This window comes from Ranitomeya imitator, chromosome 5 (assembly GCF_032444005.1).
Source record: "Ranitomeya imitator isolate aRanImi1 chromosome 5, aRanImi1.pri, whole genome shotgun sequence".
NCBI classification, from domain to species: domain Eukaryota; kingdom Metazoa; phylum Chordata; class Amphibia; order Anura; family Dendrobatidae; genus Ranitomeya; species Ranitomeya imitator.
In genome coordinates, this window is record NC_091286.1 from 698,558,278 (window position 1) to 698,573,610 (window position 15,333).

General features: G+C 54.7%; 1 protein-coding gene across 5 annotated transcripts in view; it reads right to left on the reverse strand.

Annotated features, from left to right (window-relative positions):
• Positions 1-15,333, reverse strand: part of SLC5A6 (solute carrier family 5 member 6) — a 46,503-nt gene that overhangs the window by 20,948 nt on the left and 10,222 nt on the right. For all 5 annotated transcript variants that reach the window (XM_069728511.1, XM_069728507.1, XM_069728510.1 and 2 more), the window contains exons 3-6: positions 7,107-7,545; positions 6,773-6,838; positions 342-393; positions 71-138 (exon numbers count right to left, since the gene is read on the reverse strand). In XM_069728511.1, coding sequence (XP_069584612.1) covers positions 71-138; positions 342-393; positions 6,773-6,838; positions 7,107-7,436 — 516 coding nt within the window. In that variant the 5' untranslated portion in view covers positions 7,437-7,545. The remainder of the gene's footprint in view (positions 1-70; positions 139-341; positions 394-6,772; positions 6,839-7,106; positions 7,546-15,333) is intronic.

The following is a 15,333-nucleotide window of genomic DNA, read 5'->3' on the forward strand; positions in this document are numbered from 1 at the left end:
AGGCGCGAGGCGAGCAGTGACAGCGCACCGGTGCATGCCAGAAACCGCAGCGGAGGCGCAGGGAGCTTACCAGGGTGGTGTACAGGGTGCAGACCAGGCCCATGGTCAATACCACCCCCCAGAGGCTGAAGCCGGTCACTGCAACCACAAGAAGAGAACACATAAGAAAGGGGACGTGTGGAATAACCAAGGACGCACGGGGCAGGGAACAAAGTCATAGCCAAACTGCAATGGGTACCCCAGGCTGACCATGAGGGGCCGCGCCCCATCACCCAACGCACCCTGTCCCACCCCCCGGTGCCTGGGCCTCACATGGTGGAAAGGAGATGGAGAACGGTTACCTGCACTGAAGGCCAGAGCCGGCGCGTACAGGGCCACCCCCATGTAGATCACCTGCGGAGAGCGGAGGAGCACAGGTCAGTCACGGTAACGCAGAGCTCAGCGTGCATCATCAGCACAAAATCTGCAGCATGTCACAGGTTAATGTTTTCTAGGAGACAGCAATGACTCCTCCGTTTAGTGTACTGAAGGTCATGTGCAACGGCGCATTAAGGAGACTACAATGCAACATCTGAAGCAGAAACCATGTGACCCACCAAGACCCCCACAGCCGTCCCTGGCTATAAACTGAATACATCACTGGACCATCCCTGGCTCAGGAGCAGTCAGTGTTGTCATAGGGACATGTGCCCCCACGTCTCAGAGTAGCCCAAATTGTGAGTCAAGAGGGCGTGGCCATGGGCAGAGTCACCGTGGCCATGGGCGGAGCCACCGTGGCCATGGGCGGAGTCACCGTGGCCATGGGCGGAGTCACCGCGGCGGACAGCTTCTTTCTTGTACCTCTTACTACACATTAGACAATCGCTGACCTCGGCATAAAAACTGGAGAAAATCTGCTCCGTAATTCCTCCCCATAGTCTCAATGAAAACTGAGCAGGAAGTGTTGTCATGATGTCACCACAGCCTGGACCTTACACAATAGCCCGCAGTGAGGAGATTACGGGGTGGTCCCGGATGTTTGATTATTTGTCATACGGGCTTATAATAGACGTTAAAAATTCTGCCACCATCTAAAATCCCGTGAGCTTCTCCTGGGGCCGTGACGTTACTCTGGATATACAGCTCATGTGGTGTCCAGACCCGAGCGCGCGGCCCAAAATATGCAACGACATAAGTGGTGGTGTACTGCAGGATGGGGCTGTGTATATAGAGGGGCTGAGAGGAGCAGTGCACTGCAGGATGGGGCTGTGTATATAGAGGGGCTGAGAGGAGCAGTGTACTGCAGGATGGGGCTGTGTATATAGAGGGGCTGAGAGGAGCAGTGTACTGCAGGATGGGGCTGTGTATATAGAGGGGCTGAGAGGAGCAGTGTATATAGAGCAGAGTGGAGCAGTGTATATAGAGCAGAGTGGAGCAGTGTACTGCAGGATGGGGCTGTGTATATAGAGGGGCTGAGAGGAGCAGTGTACTGCAGGATGGGGCTGTGTATATAGAGGGGCTGAGGGGAGCAGTGTACTGCAGGATGGGGCTGTGTATATAGAGGGGCTGAGAGGAGCAGTGTACTGCAGGTTGGGGCTGTGTATATAGAGGGGCTGAGAGGAGCAGTGTACTGCAGGATGGGGCTGTGTATATAGAGGGGCTGAGAGGAGCAGTGTACTGCAGGATGGGGCTGTGTATATAGAGGGGCTGAGAGGAGCAGTGTACTGCAGGATGGGGCTGTGTATATAGAGGGGCTGAGAGGAGCAGTGTACTGCAGGATGGGGCTGTGTATATAGAGGGGCTGAGAGGAGCAGTGTACTGCAGGATGGGGCTGTGTATATAGAGGGGCTGAGGGGAGCAGTGTACTGCAGGATGGGGCTGTGTATATAGAGGGGCTGAGAGGAGCAGTGTACTGCAGGTTGGGGCTGTGTATATACAGGGGCTGAGAGGAGCAGTGTACTGCAGGATGGGGCTGTGTATATAGAGGGGCTGAGAGGAGCAGTGTACTGCAGGATGGGGCTGTGTATATAGAGGGGCTGAGAGGAGCAGTGTACTGCAGGATGGGGCTGTGTATATAGAGGGGCTGAGAGGAGCAGTGTATATAGAGCAGAGTGGAGCAGTGTATATAGAGCAGAGTGGAGCAGTGTACTGCAGGATGGGGCTGTGTATATAGAGGGGCTGAGAGGAGCAGTGTACTGCAGGATGGGGCTGTGTATATAGAGGGGCTGAGGGGAGCAGTGTACTGCAGGATGGGGCTGTGTATATAGAGGGGCTGAGAGGAGCAGTGTACTGCAGGTTGGGGCTGTGTATATAGAGGGGCTGAGAGGAGCAGTGTACTGCAGGATGGGGCTGTGTATATAGAGGGGCTGAGAGGAGCAGTGTACTGCAGGATGGGGCTGTGTATATAGAGGGGCTGAGAGGAGCAGTGTACTGCAGGATGGGGCTGTGTATATAGAGGGGCTGAGAGGAGCAGTGTACTGCAGGATGGGGCTGTGTATATAGAGGGGCTGAGGGGAGCAGTGTACTGCAGGATGGGGCTGTGTATATAGAGGGGCTGAGAGGAGCAGTGTACTGCAGGTTGGGGCTGTGTATATACAGGGGCTGAGAGGAGCAGTGTACTGCAGGATGGGGCTGTGTATATAGAGGGGCTGAGAGGAGCAGTGTACTGCAGGATGGGGCTGTGTATATAGAGGGGCTGAGAGGAGCAGTGTACTGCAGGATGGGGCTGTGTATATAGAGGGGCTGAGAGGAGCAGTGTACTGCAGGATGGGGCTGTGTATATAGAGGGGCTGAGGGGAGCAGTGTACTGCAGGATGGGGCTGTGTATATAGAGGGGCTGAGAGGAGCAGTGTACTGCAGGATGGGGCTGTGTATATAGAGGGGCTGAGAGGAGCAGTGTACTGCAGGATGGGGCTGTGTATATAGAGGGGCTGAGAGGAGCAGTGTACTGCAGGATGGGGCTGTGTATATAGAGGGGCTGAGGGGAGCAGTGTACTGCAGGATGGGGCTGTGTATATAGAGGGGCTGAGAGGAGCAGTGTACTGCAGGATGGGGCTGTGTATATAGAGGGGCTGAGAGGAGCAGTGTACTGCAGGATGGGGCTGTGTATATAGAGGGGCACTGTACTGAAAGATCACATATTTGAACCAAACCCTGGATGAAATCCAAAGTCAAGAAGTGTGTATGAAAATGGGTAATAATTAATTACTAATCACAGAAAACCAATTAAAACAAGAGGCCTCGTGTCACAAAAAGGGGACGCACCAAAATACATAATGAAATATGAAAAAACAAATAAATGATATCACTGTCATTGAAACCAACTGTATAATGATCCGGTGTCAGATGTTAAACCACAGAGGGAAATGTGAGCTAGATTGGTGGAATGTGATCCAGCAATAATAATATACGAGATCCGTCTCCGCAGGTCACAGTCGGTGCCAGAAAGTGCCGCAGTCTCCAGGAATCCGGCGGATCTGTGTCCAGACCCGTGGAGGCGGAATACATTATATACAGATGTTAGCGAACCATCGCCAGGAAACAAGTGTCCTGAATAAACGGCACATCTACTATATAATCGTCTAAGGGGCACTTCCATCTTTCCGTCGGTCTGTCACGGAAATCCCAAGTCGCTGACTGGTCGTGGCCAATCAGCGACAGGCGCAGTCCGGCCGCGAATTGGCGCCAGATTTGAACGACGCTTCACTGATCGGCCAGCCGGGCGCGACCAATCAGCGATATTGGCGCGGAATTCACAGCATGACGTACATACATATTCTAGAATACCCGATGCGTTAGAATCGGGCCGCCATCTAGTTCTAGCAATAAGCTGCAGCACATAGGGTTAATTCCATATTACGATTTATGCCGCGGCATATATTCACGTAGATAGAAAGGAAAAGGGCTAAATGCTTAACATCATATACATAATGTATGGAGGAGATCCACCCATAGAATCCAGCGTATGTGAGTGTAGTAAACCACCGGGCACATGGTCAGAATTTACCTAGTAAGAACCAGGAGCCGGAATATCCGCTGCATCTCTTCCCCGACGCGCGTTTCTCCTATGTTCTTCCGGGGACGTCAATATATGAAGTGGCAATAAGACGTAGTTACTTACCGGTAACGGGATTTCTCGGAGCCCATGACGGCACCACGGAGAGAGGGGATCAGCCCTTCAAGGACAGGAAACCTACAGATAAAAAGGGCGGTACCTCTCCCTTGCATTAGTTGGTTTACAGAGCATCGGAGGGCTTCTAGGTTAACGACAAAAAAAAAAAAATAAATAAAAATCTACTATCGTACAGCTTATCAGAAAAAACACCGTGACTATACGTGAACGCACTACTAACTGAAGAACCAAGGCCTTTTTGGCCAGAAGGGAGCCATTAGTCTCGACTTGGTCTCCTTGACCTTTCGTAGAACCACTGGAATAAGGACAATGGAATGGAATGAGGACAATGGAATGGAATGAGGACAATGGAATGGAATGAGGAAGGCATATGCTAGGTTCCGATTCCATGAATTCATGAAGGCATCTAGGGCCTGGGGATTCCCACTGGGATCTAGAGAACGAAGTTTCCACTTTCCTGCTGTTGACATTGGCAAACAGATCTATGACTGGGGCCCCCCACATGTCCACAATCTGCTCGAAAATGGGCTGCTTCAGAACCCATTTGCCCTGTCTCAGCTGAGTGCGACTCCAAAAAAAAAACTGCCTTCTGGATCTCTACGCCCCGAATGTGCACTGCGGAAAGGGACAGAAGATTGGTGTCTGAAATCTGGGAGGCCGTGTCCATTAGGGTCTGGGACCTGGTTCTCCCTGATGGTTCAGATAGGCGACCACCACCTGGTTGTCTGAAAACACCCGAACGTGACGTCCCCGTAAAACATCCTGGAGATGTGTCAGTGAGGGACCTACTGCCAATAGCTCTTGGCTTCTCCACACTCCTTAGTAATCATGTCATCCAGGTGAGCCCCCCACGGTGGGTCAGCCAAAGGCGGCCGCACCCCGAATTTAAGGAAAGGATTCCAGAACCTTGCTTCTGGGTACCCCATCTCGCAGTTAATTCTCTTAACTGATCCACCCAGATCATAAGGGATCTTGAGGTACAGGTGGCTGCTATGGCGGGCCCAAGATTACCCCCTGCCGATTCCCTTGCCCCTTTAAGGAAGGTGTTGGCCATTTTATCTAAGGGATCTGTCAATGTACCATGTTCCTAGAAGCTTTGGCCACTGCAACATCTAATTTCGGGGCCTCATCCTCAAAGAAGCATTTTCTCCTAAAGGAAGGCATCGACGAGTATTTCTCCCATTCCTTTTTCATTAGGGCCCGGATGTTTTCGTTCAGGGGGAAAACGTTACGTCTCTTCTTCCTAACCCCCCCAAACATTATGCCCTGCACTGTTTTGTCAGGGTGAGGGTCAATCACCCCCGCGGTCCTCCATTATCCACAGGGACTGCATACAGCAGGGAGCGTCTGCACACTTGCTCTTGAGTTTACCGCCCAGCGTTCACTTCCGGTCCATCCCCCTCTCCTGCGGTCACGTCACTGGGGAGTGCCTCGGCTGCGCATGCGCCGGCCAGGAACCCGGAAACCTCGCGGTATTGCCGGAGTGGCAGCCATCTTTCTTCACCTTCAGGGAGCACACTGCCCACACGTGCGCCCCCCGGAAGCCCCTGCCTCCTCTCCGGAGTCGTGGGCAACAACCCACCTGCAAGACCCTCGGTCTCAGTGGCTTCAAACACCGCACCAGCCGTGGCAGGGGCCTCCCTGCTGCCAGAACCTGGAATCTCTTCATCCCGACGTCCTTATTCAGGTACCGCAAAACTGCAGGTTCCCGGTCAGGGACAGGAAACCAACTGATGCGAGGGAGAGCTACCAACCTTTTATCTGTAGGTTTCCTGTTCCTCTAGGGCAGATCCCTTCTCCTCAGTGATGCAGTCATGGGCTCGGAGAAACCCCGTTACCGGTAAGCAACTACTTCTTTATGCCGCTGCATATATTCACGTCCCCGGAAGAACATAGAAGAAACGCGCGTCGGGGGAGAGACACGCAGCGGATATTCCGGATTCTATGGTTCTTACTAGTTTGCTCGGTGGTTTATTACACTTGCATACGCTGGCACGCTGGATTCTATGGGTGGATCTCCTCTGTATATTATGTACATGATGTTAAGCATTTAGCCCTTTTCCTTTCTATCTGCGTGACTATAGGCAGCGGCATAAATTGTAATATGGTATTAACCCTACGTGCTGCAGCTTATCGCTAGAATGTGGTGTTTATTCATGCCAATGTATTGTTTCCTGGCGATGGTTCGCTAACATCTGTATATAATGTATTTCGCCTCCACGGGGCTGGACACAGATCCGCCGGATTCCTGGAGACTGCGGCACTTTCTGCGGAGACGGATCTCGTATATTAGTACTTGCTGGATAGCACTCGGCCAATCTATCTCACATTTTTCTTTGAGGTTTAACATCTGTTACCGCGGGATCATTATACCGTCGGTTTCAGGACATATTGATATCATTTATTTGTTTTTCCCATATTACATTATGTATTTTGCTGCCTCCCCTTTTTTGACCCGAGGCCTCTTATTTTAATTAATTAATACAGAATTTCCACCTGTTTTGATTTACACTTCTTCACTTTGGTTCTATGAAGTGTGATTTTCTGTTAAAAGTTTTTTGGACCAGAATGTTTGGACCGGAATCGTGAAGGATGACATCGTTCCAGCGTATCTGGAGACAGGTGATGATGGCGCCTCCTGTGGCCGAGGTCTGCACTCACCATCTGGAATATGAAGGTGACGGTGCCGCAGATCCGCACGGTTTTACTAAACCGCAACTCCAGGTACTGCGAAAGAGAAAACACTGTTAGGAGGGTAAAACGGATGCCGGAGTGCAGTTACCCCAGAGTCCACGTGGGGCAGTAGAGAGCAGTACTCCGCGATCACAGCCGATCAGGTGATCACCGCGGACTCTGTAGACTTCGGCCTGTCCGACGCCACGTGGGGCCGAAAACTGCGGAAACCGCGCAGCTCCCCGACACCGAGAAAGCTGGGTGACAGCCCATGCAGGAGCTTTCCCGGTAACCCCAGGACAGGCGCCGGTTAGTAACTGACCTCGTAGGTGCTGGTGAGCCGCAGGCGGTAGAAGACGGGTATGAAGATGTACGCCGGGATCAGCAGCCCGATGATGTAGGAGCAGCCGAGGAACCAGTACTCTGTGCCAAAGCGGTAGATCTCCGAAGGGACCCCCAGAATGGCCACCGCCGACTGGAAGGTGGCCAGGAGGGACAGCGCCACCGGGAAGAAGCCCATGCTGCGGTTGGCCAGCAGGAACTCCTGCGTGGTGCGCTGCCGCCCCCCGCTCAGGGCATAGTACAGTCCGATGGCCGAGGACAGGACCAGCAGCAGCGCGAAGATGACGTAATCCACCGTAGAGAAGAGCATGGCGGCCGGACGGCGGGGTCCACACCTACAGATCAGTCCCTGGCATGGTGGGGTCCGCACCGCTCTCCATGAACGAGGGAGGTCCGAGCACTCGCCGCATGACGGGAACCTGTGAAGACAAGGCAGGACGTGACAGCGGGCCGGCCATAAAGAGGTTAATGCTTCACCCGGAGGAGAGGAGCCGAGGCTGAAGTCCAAGACGTCAGAAGGAAGAAGTTACAGACTGTCTCCCATCTCCCCCCCCCCCCCGATCACAGCCTCCGATCTCCCCCCGATCACAGCCGCCAATATCCCCCCGATCACAGCCTCCCATCTCCCCCCGATCACAGCCGCCGATATCCCCCCCGATCACAGCCTCCCGTCTCCCCCCGATCACAGCCTCCCATCTCCCCCGATCACAGCCTCCCGATCACAGCCTCCCATCTCCCCCGATCACAGCCTCCCATCTCCCCCGATCACAGCCTCCCATCTCCCCCGATCACAGCCTCCCGATCACAGCCTCCCATCTCCCCCGATCACAGCCTCCCATCTCCCCCGATCACAGCCTCCCATCTCCCCCGATCACAGCCTCCCGATCACAGCCTCCCATCTCCCCCCCCCGATCACAGCCTCCCATCTCCCCCCCCCCGATCACAGCCTCCCATCTCCCCCCCCCCGATCACAGCCTCCCATCTCCCCCGATCACAGCCTCCCGATCACAGCCTCCCATCTCCCCCCCCCGATCACAGCCTCCCATCTCCCCCGATCACAGCCTCCCGATCACAGCCTCCCATCTCCCCCCCCCCGATCACAGCCTCCCATCTCCCCCGATCACAGCCTCCCGATCACAGCCTCCCATCTCCCCCCCCCGATCACAGCCTCCCATCTCCCCCCCCGATCACAGCCTCCCATCTCCCCCCCCCGATCACAGCCTCCCATCTCCCCCCCCCGATCACAGCCTCCCATCTCCCCCCCCCGATCACAGCCTCCCATCTCCCCCCCCCGATCACAGCCTCCCATCTCCCCCCCCGATCACAGCCTCCCATCTCCCCCCCCCGATCACAGCCTCCCATCTCCCCCCCCCCGATCACAGCCTCCCATCTCCCCCCCCCCGATCACAGCCTCCCATCTCCCCCCCCCCGATCACAGCCTCCCATCTCCCCCACCCCGATCACAGCCTCCCATCTCCCCCACCCCGATCACAGCCTCCCATCTCCCCCACCCCGATCACAGCCTCCCATCTCCCCCACCCCGATCACAGCCTCCCATCTCCCCCCCCCGATCACAGCCTCCCATCTCCCCCACCCCGATCACAGCCTCCCATCTCCCCCACCCCGATCACAGCCTCCCATCTCCCCCACCCCGATCACAGCCTCCCATCTCCCCCCCCCGATCACAGCCTCCCATCTCCCCCCCCCGATCACAGCCTCCCATCTCCCCCCCCCGATCACAGCCTCCCATCTCCCCCCCCCGATCACAGCCTCCCATCTCACCCGATCACAGCCTCCCGTGTCCCCCCACATCGCAGCCTCCCGTGTCTCCCCACATCGCAGCCTCCCGTGTCTCCCCACATCGCAGCCTCCCGTGTCCCCCCCCATATCGCAGCCTCCCATCTCCCCCCATATCGCAGCCTCCACCCATCACTACAACCCCTTCATCCCAGGTGGGAAACCTCCATGTGCCGCCCCTGGTGCCGCTTATCAGCAGATATCCCTGAGCAGCCGTCACTCTGCAGCCTCTTAGCTGTTGCTCCCTGTTATCAGCCACGTCAGCACTTCCCCTGTGTGATAAGGAATATGGCGCCCAATAAAGACCAGGAACATAGGGGGGACGGACGGCAGACGGAGGGGTCCAAGCACTGAGCCCCTGAACGGGCAGATGGTGAGGACACGTGGGTGACACCGGCACAGTAATGGCCACGCTGCCGGCCGTCAGGGGTCCGATGAACCCTCCACGACCAGACGGCAGCAGTACGATGGGACCGCAATGGACGGCGGTGTCCACCTCCTAGGATAGAACGTCACCGTCCTCGCAGTTACCCGTTTAGCGATTTCCTACAGGAATGCAGAGCCGATCTCTAACACGCCCACACACGGCCTGAGGGGGGCGCCACCTCCTGAAAAAAAACTATAAAAACCGGGGGCCATAATCCCCTTATATCAGATAATCCAGGATTAGCGCTGAAATCCAATACTCTGCAAGGCAAGCGGAAACCTGGAGAGTGCGATAGTCTGCAGAGCCCAGGCATCCACAACAGGGGCCCCGACCGAGCAGTGATGTATAGGGGCCACAGGGTGCAATAGTCTGCAGAGCCCAGGCATCCACAACAGGGGCCCCGACCGAGCAGTGATGTATAGGGGCCACAGGGTGCAATAGTCTGCAGAGCCCAGGCATCCACAACAGGGGCCCCGACCGAGCAGTGATGTATAGGGGCCACAGGGTGCAATAGTCTGCAGAGCCCAGGCATCCACAACAGGGGCCCCGACCGAGCAGTGATGTATAGGGGCCACAGGGTGCAATAGTCTGCAGAGCCCAGGCAGCCACAACAGGGGCCCCGACCGAGCAGTGATGTATAGGGGCCACAGGGTGCAATAGTCTGCAGAGCCCAGGCATCCACAACAGGGGCCCCGACCGAGCAGTGATGTATAGGGGCCACAGGGTGCAATAGTCTGCAGAGCCCAGGCATCCACAACAGGGGCCCCGACCGAGCAGTGATGTATAGGGTCCACAGGGTGCAATAGTCTGCAGAGCCCAGGCAGCCACAACAGCGGCCCCGAGCGAGCAGCGATGTATAGGGTCCACAGGGTGCGATAGTCTGCAGAGCCCTATATCACAGTTTCTCAAAAGATGAACTATTAGGAGTTGGGGTTTTTTTTTTTTTTTTTTTTAAAGTCGCCGTATAACTCTTATACTTAAATATAAAAACAAATTTTAATTCAATACATTTAAAATGTCCAAAGTGATTATTACACCAAACCGAAAAACACAGAAAGAGAGAGAGAGCCGGGGAGGTGCCTGACCCTGGACTCAGCCTGTGTCACCCCCACACTCCTCGGCCGCTCACCCTACACCCTGCGCACTGGCCCCCACACTCCTCGGCCGCTCACCCTACGCACTGGCCCCCACACTCCTCGGCCGCTCACCCTACACCCTGCGCACTGGCCCCCACACTCCTCGGCCGCTCACCCTACACCCTGCGCACTGGCCCCCACACTCCTCGGCCGCTCACCCTACACCCTGCGCACTGGCCCCCACACTCCTCGGCCGCTCACCCTACGCACTGGCCCCCACACTCCTCGGCCGCTCACCCTACACCCTGCGCACTGGCCCCCACACTCCTCGGCCGCTCACCCTACACCCTGCGCACTGGCCCCCACACTCCTCGGCTGCTCACCCTGCGCACTGGCCCCCACACTTCTCGGCCGCTCACCCTGCGCACTGGCCCCCACACTCCTCGGCCGCTCACCCTACACCCTGCGCACTGGCCCCCACACTCCTCGGCTGCTCACCCTGCGCACTGGCCCCCACACTTCTCGGCCGCTCACCCTGCGCACTGGCCCCCACACTCCTCGGCCGCTCACCCTACACCCTGCGCACTGGCCCCCACACTCCTCGGCTGCTCACCCTGCGCACTGGCCCCCACACTCCTCGGCCGCTCACCCTGCGCACTGGTCCCCACACTCCTCGGCCGCTCACCCTACACCCTGCGCACTGGCCCCCACACTCCTCGGCCGCTCACCCTACACCCTGCGCACTGGCCCCCACACTCCTCGGCCGCTCACCCTACACCCTGCGCACTGGCCCCCACACTCCTCGGCCGCTCACCCTACACCCTGCGCACTGGCCCCCACACTTCTCGGCCGCTCACCCTGCGCACTGGCCCCCACACTCCTCGGCCGCTCACCCTACACCCTGCGCACTGGCCCCCACACTCCTCGGCCGCTCACCCTACACCCTGCGCACTGGCCCCCACACTCCTCGGCCGCTCACCCTACACCCTGCGCACTGGCCCCCACACTCCTCGGCCGCTCACCCTACACCCTGCGCACTGGCCCCCACACTCCTCGGCCGCTCACCCTACACCCTGCGCACTGGCCCCCACACTCCTCGGCCGCTCACCCTACACCCTGCGCACTGGCGCACACACTCCTCGGCCGCTCACCCTACACCCTACACCCTGGCCCCCACACTCCTCGGCCGCTCACCCTACACCCTGCGCACTGGCCCCCACACTCCTCGGCCGCTCACCCTACACCCTGCGCACTGGCGCACACACTCCTCGGCCGCTCACCCTACACCCTGCGCACACACTCCTCGGCCGCTCACCCCGTCTGCCCTGTATGTCTCTGTCAGTGACAGAGGAGTGAAAACAGATAAACAAACGGTGAGAAGATGGAACCTGGAGGATTTCGGGTGTGATGAACGCTGTCTGTCATTTACCAGATAGAATCTATGGATAAACTCTTCTCTGCTGACGCCCAGGAGACATTGCGGGGTCACCACCTCCGGCTGATCAGCCTGCGGGGGGACGCACCCTGGGAACAAGATTCAGGTCTCTATAATTATTCAACTTATCTGCTCCTCTGTGTAAAAGATGCATATCGGAGAGGAGGGGGCTGCTCATATAACAGGGTCAGAAGGACACAGGCAAGGGGGGGTCATGAAAGGAGCAAAGTGATAGAAAAAGACACTACAGTCTATACGGAGCCAAACAAGACACTACAGTCTATACGGGAGCAAAACAAGTCACTACAGTCTATACGGAGCCAAACAAGACACTACAGTCTATACTGAGCCAAACAAGACACTACAGTCTATACTGGGCAAAACAAGACACTACAGTCTATACTGAGCCAAACAAGACACTACAGTCTATACTGGAGCAAAACAAGACACTACAGTCTATACGGAGCCAAACAAGACACTACAGTCTATACGGAGCCAAACAAGACACTACAGTCTATACTGGAGCAAAACAAGTCACTACAGTCTATACGGAGCCAAACAAGACACTACAGTCTATACTGAGCCAAACAAGTCACTACAGTCTATACGGAGCCAAACAAGACACTACAGTCTATACTGAGCCAAACAAGACACTACAGTCTATACTGGGCAAAACAAGACACTACAGTCTATACGGAGCCAAACAAGACACTACAGTCTATACGGAGCCAAACAAGACACTACAGTCTATACTGGGCAAAACAAGACACTACAGTCTATACGGAGCCAAACAAGACATTACAGTCTATACGGAGCCAAACAAGACACTACAGTCTATACGGAGCCAAACAAGACACTACAGTCTATACTGAGCCAAACAAGACACTACAGTCTATACTGAGCAAAACAAGACACTACAGTCTATACGGAGCCAAACAAGACACTACAGTCTATACGGAGCCAAACAAGACACTACAGTCTATACGGAGCCAAACAAGACACTACAGTCTATACGGAGCCAAACAAGACACTACAGTCTATAGCTTTTTGATGCTCTGCCAGGACTTCACTGCGGTGGTTTTCAGTTGCTGGTTGTTTGTGGCCTTTCTGTCTGAAGTTTAGTCTTTAACAAGTGAAATGCTGCTCAATTGGATTGAGATCAGGTGACTGACTTGGCCATTCCAGAATATTCCACGTCTTTGCTTTAATAAACTCCTGGGTTACTTTGGCTTTATGTTTTGGGTCATTGTCCATCTGTAGTATGAAACGACGACCAATCAGTTTGGCTGCATTTGGCTGGATCTGAGCACACAGTATGGCGGCTCTGAAGACCTCAGAATTCATTTGGCTGCTTCTGTCCTGTGTCACATCATCAATAAACACTAGTGACCCAGTGCCACTGGCAGCCATGCATGCCCGCGCCATCACACTGCCTCCGCTGGGTTTATGCATGCCCGCGCCATCACACTGCCTTCGCCGGGTTTATGCATGCCCGCGCCATCACACTGCCTCCGCCGGGTTTATGCATGCCCGCGCCATCACACTGCCTCCGCTGGGTTTATGCATGCCCGCGCCATCACTCTGCCTCCGCCGGGTTTATGCATGCCCGCGCCATCACACTGCCTCCGCCGGGTTTATGCATGCCCGCGCCATCACACTGCCTCCGCCGGGTTTATGCATGCCCAAGCCATCACACTGCCTCCGCTGGGTTTATGCATGCCCGCGCCACACTGCCTTCGCCGGGTTTATGCATGCCCGCGCCATCACACTGCCTCCGCCGGGTTTATGCATGCCCGCGCCATCACACTGCCTCCGCCGTGTGTTACAGATGATGTGGTGCTTTGGATCATGAGCTGTACCGCGCCTTCGCTATACTTTTCTCTTTCCATCATTCTGGTAGAGGTTGATCTTGGTTCCATCTCTCCATACAATGTTCTTCCAGAACTGTGCGGCTTCTTTAGATGTTTTTTAGCCTTTTTCTTCTTGATGCTTATGAGTGGCTGCACCGTGCAGTGAACCCTCTGTAGTTACTTTCATGCAGTCTTCTCTTTATGGTAGATTTGGATATTGATACGCCGACCTCCTGGAGAGTGTTGGTCACTTGGTTGGCTGTTGTGAAGGGGTTTCTCTTCACCATGGAGATTATTCTGCGATCATCCACCACTGTTGTCTTCCGTGGGCGCCCAGGTCTTTTTGCATTGATGAGTTCACCAGTGCTTTCTTTCTTTCTCAGGATGGACCAAACTGTAGATTTTGCCACTCCTAATATTGTAGCAATTTCTCGGATGGATTTTTTCTGTTTTCGCAGTTTAAGGATGGCTTGTTTCACCTATACGGAGAGCTCCTTTACCGCATGTTTACTTCACAGCAAAACCTTCCAAATGCAGCACCGCACCTCAAATCAACTCCAGACCTTTTATCTGCTTAATTGAGAATGACATTACTTTTGGTCACAGGGTGGCACATGTCAAGGAGCTGAAACTCCTAAACCCTTCATCCAATTTTAATGTGGATACCCTCAAATGAAAGCTGAAAGTCTGAACTTCAACTGCATCTGAATGGTTTGCTTAAAATTCACTGTGGTAAAGTCAATAACCAAAAGTAGAAAAATGTTGTCTGTCCAAATATATATGGACCTAACTCTAGTTGCTGTGGACCAATTGGTCACTGATGGATCTGCCCCTTCTAGATGTGATAGCCGGGGTCTCGGGCAGGAAATCACAGATTTCATTGTCAGTTTTTAAGATACCCCAGGATTTACAAAGAAAGTGTCTCATGTCTGTGGAACATTCGTCACCATGTCCTATGATCCGTAGAGTATGGTCTTCAGTCCTATCTTCAGGATGGAAGAGGCTGGATCTGGGACGTATCTCGGCCTCCTGAGGTCTATAGTTACGGAACAATATGTAGAATTGAGAGTCCTCAGTGGTTGATGCCTCTTAATGGCCAACAGAAAAGATGGTAACAAATTGCAGCTTTCGAGACTACACAGGTCTCTTCATTAATCTGTGCCTGATGAACGGACCTGTGTAGTCTGGAAAGCTGCAATTTGTCACCATTTTTTCTGTTGGCCATTAAGAGGCATCAACCACTGAGGACTCTCAATTCTACATATTGTTCTATCCACTGGCGAACACGGTACCAAGAAATTATCTTTCATGTTTCAACTTACGGAGACCTGAATCTTGTTCCCAGGGTGCGTCCCCCGCAGGCTGATCAGCCGGAGGTGGTGACCCCGCAGAGAAGAGTTTACCCCAATTGAGCAGCATTTCAGTTGTTAAAGACTAAACTTCAGACAGAAAAGCCACAAACAAACAGCAACTGAAAACCACCGCAGTGAAGGCCTGGCAGAGCATCAGAAAGCTATAGACTGTATTGTCTTGTTTGGCTCCGTATAGACTGTAGTGTCTTGTTTGGCTCAGTATAGACTGTAGTGTCTTGTTTGGCTCCGTATAGACTGTAGTGTCTTGTT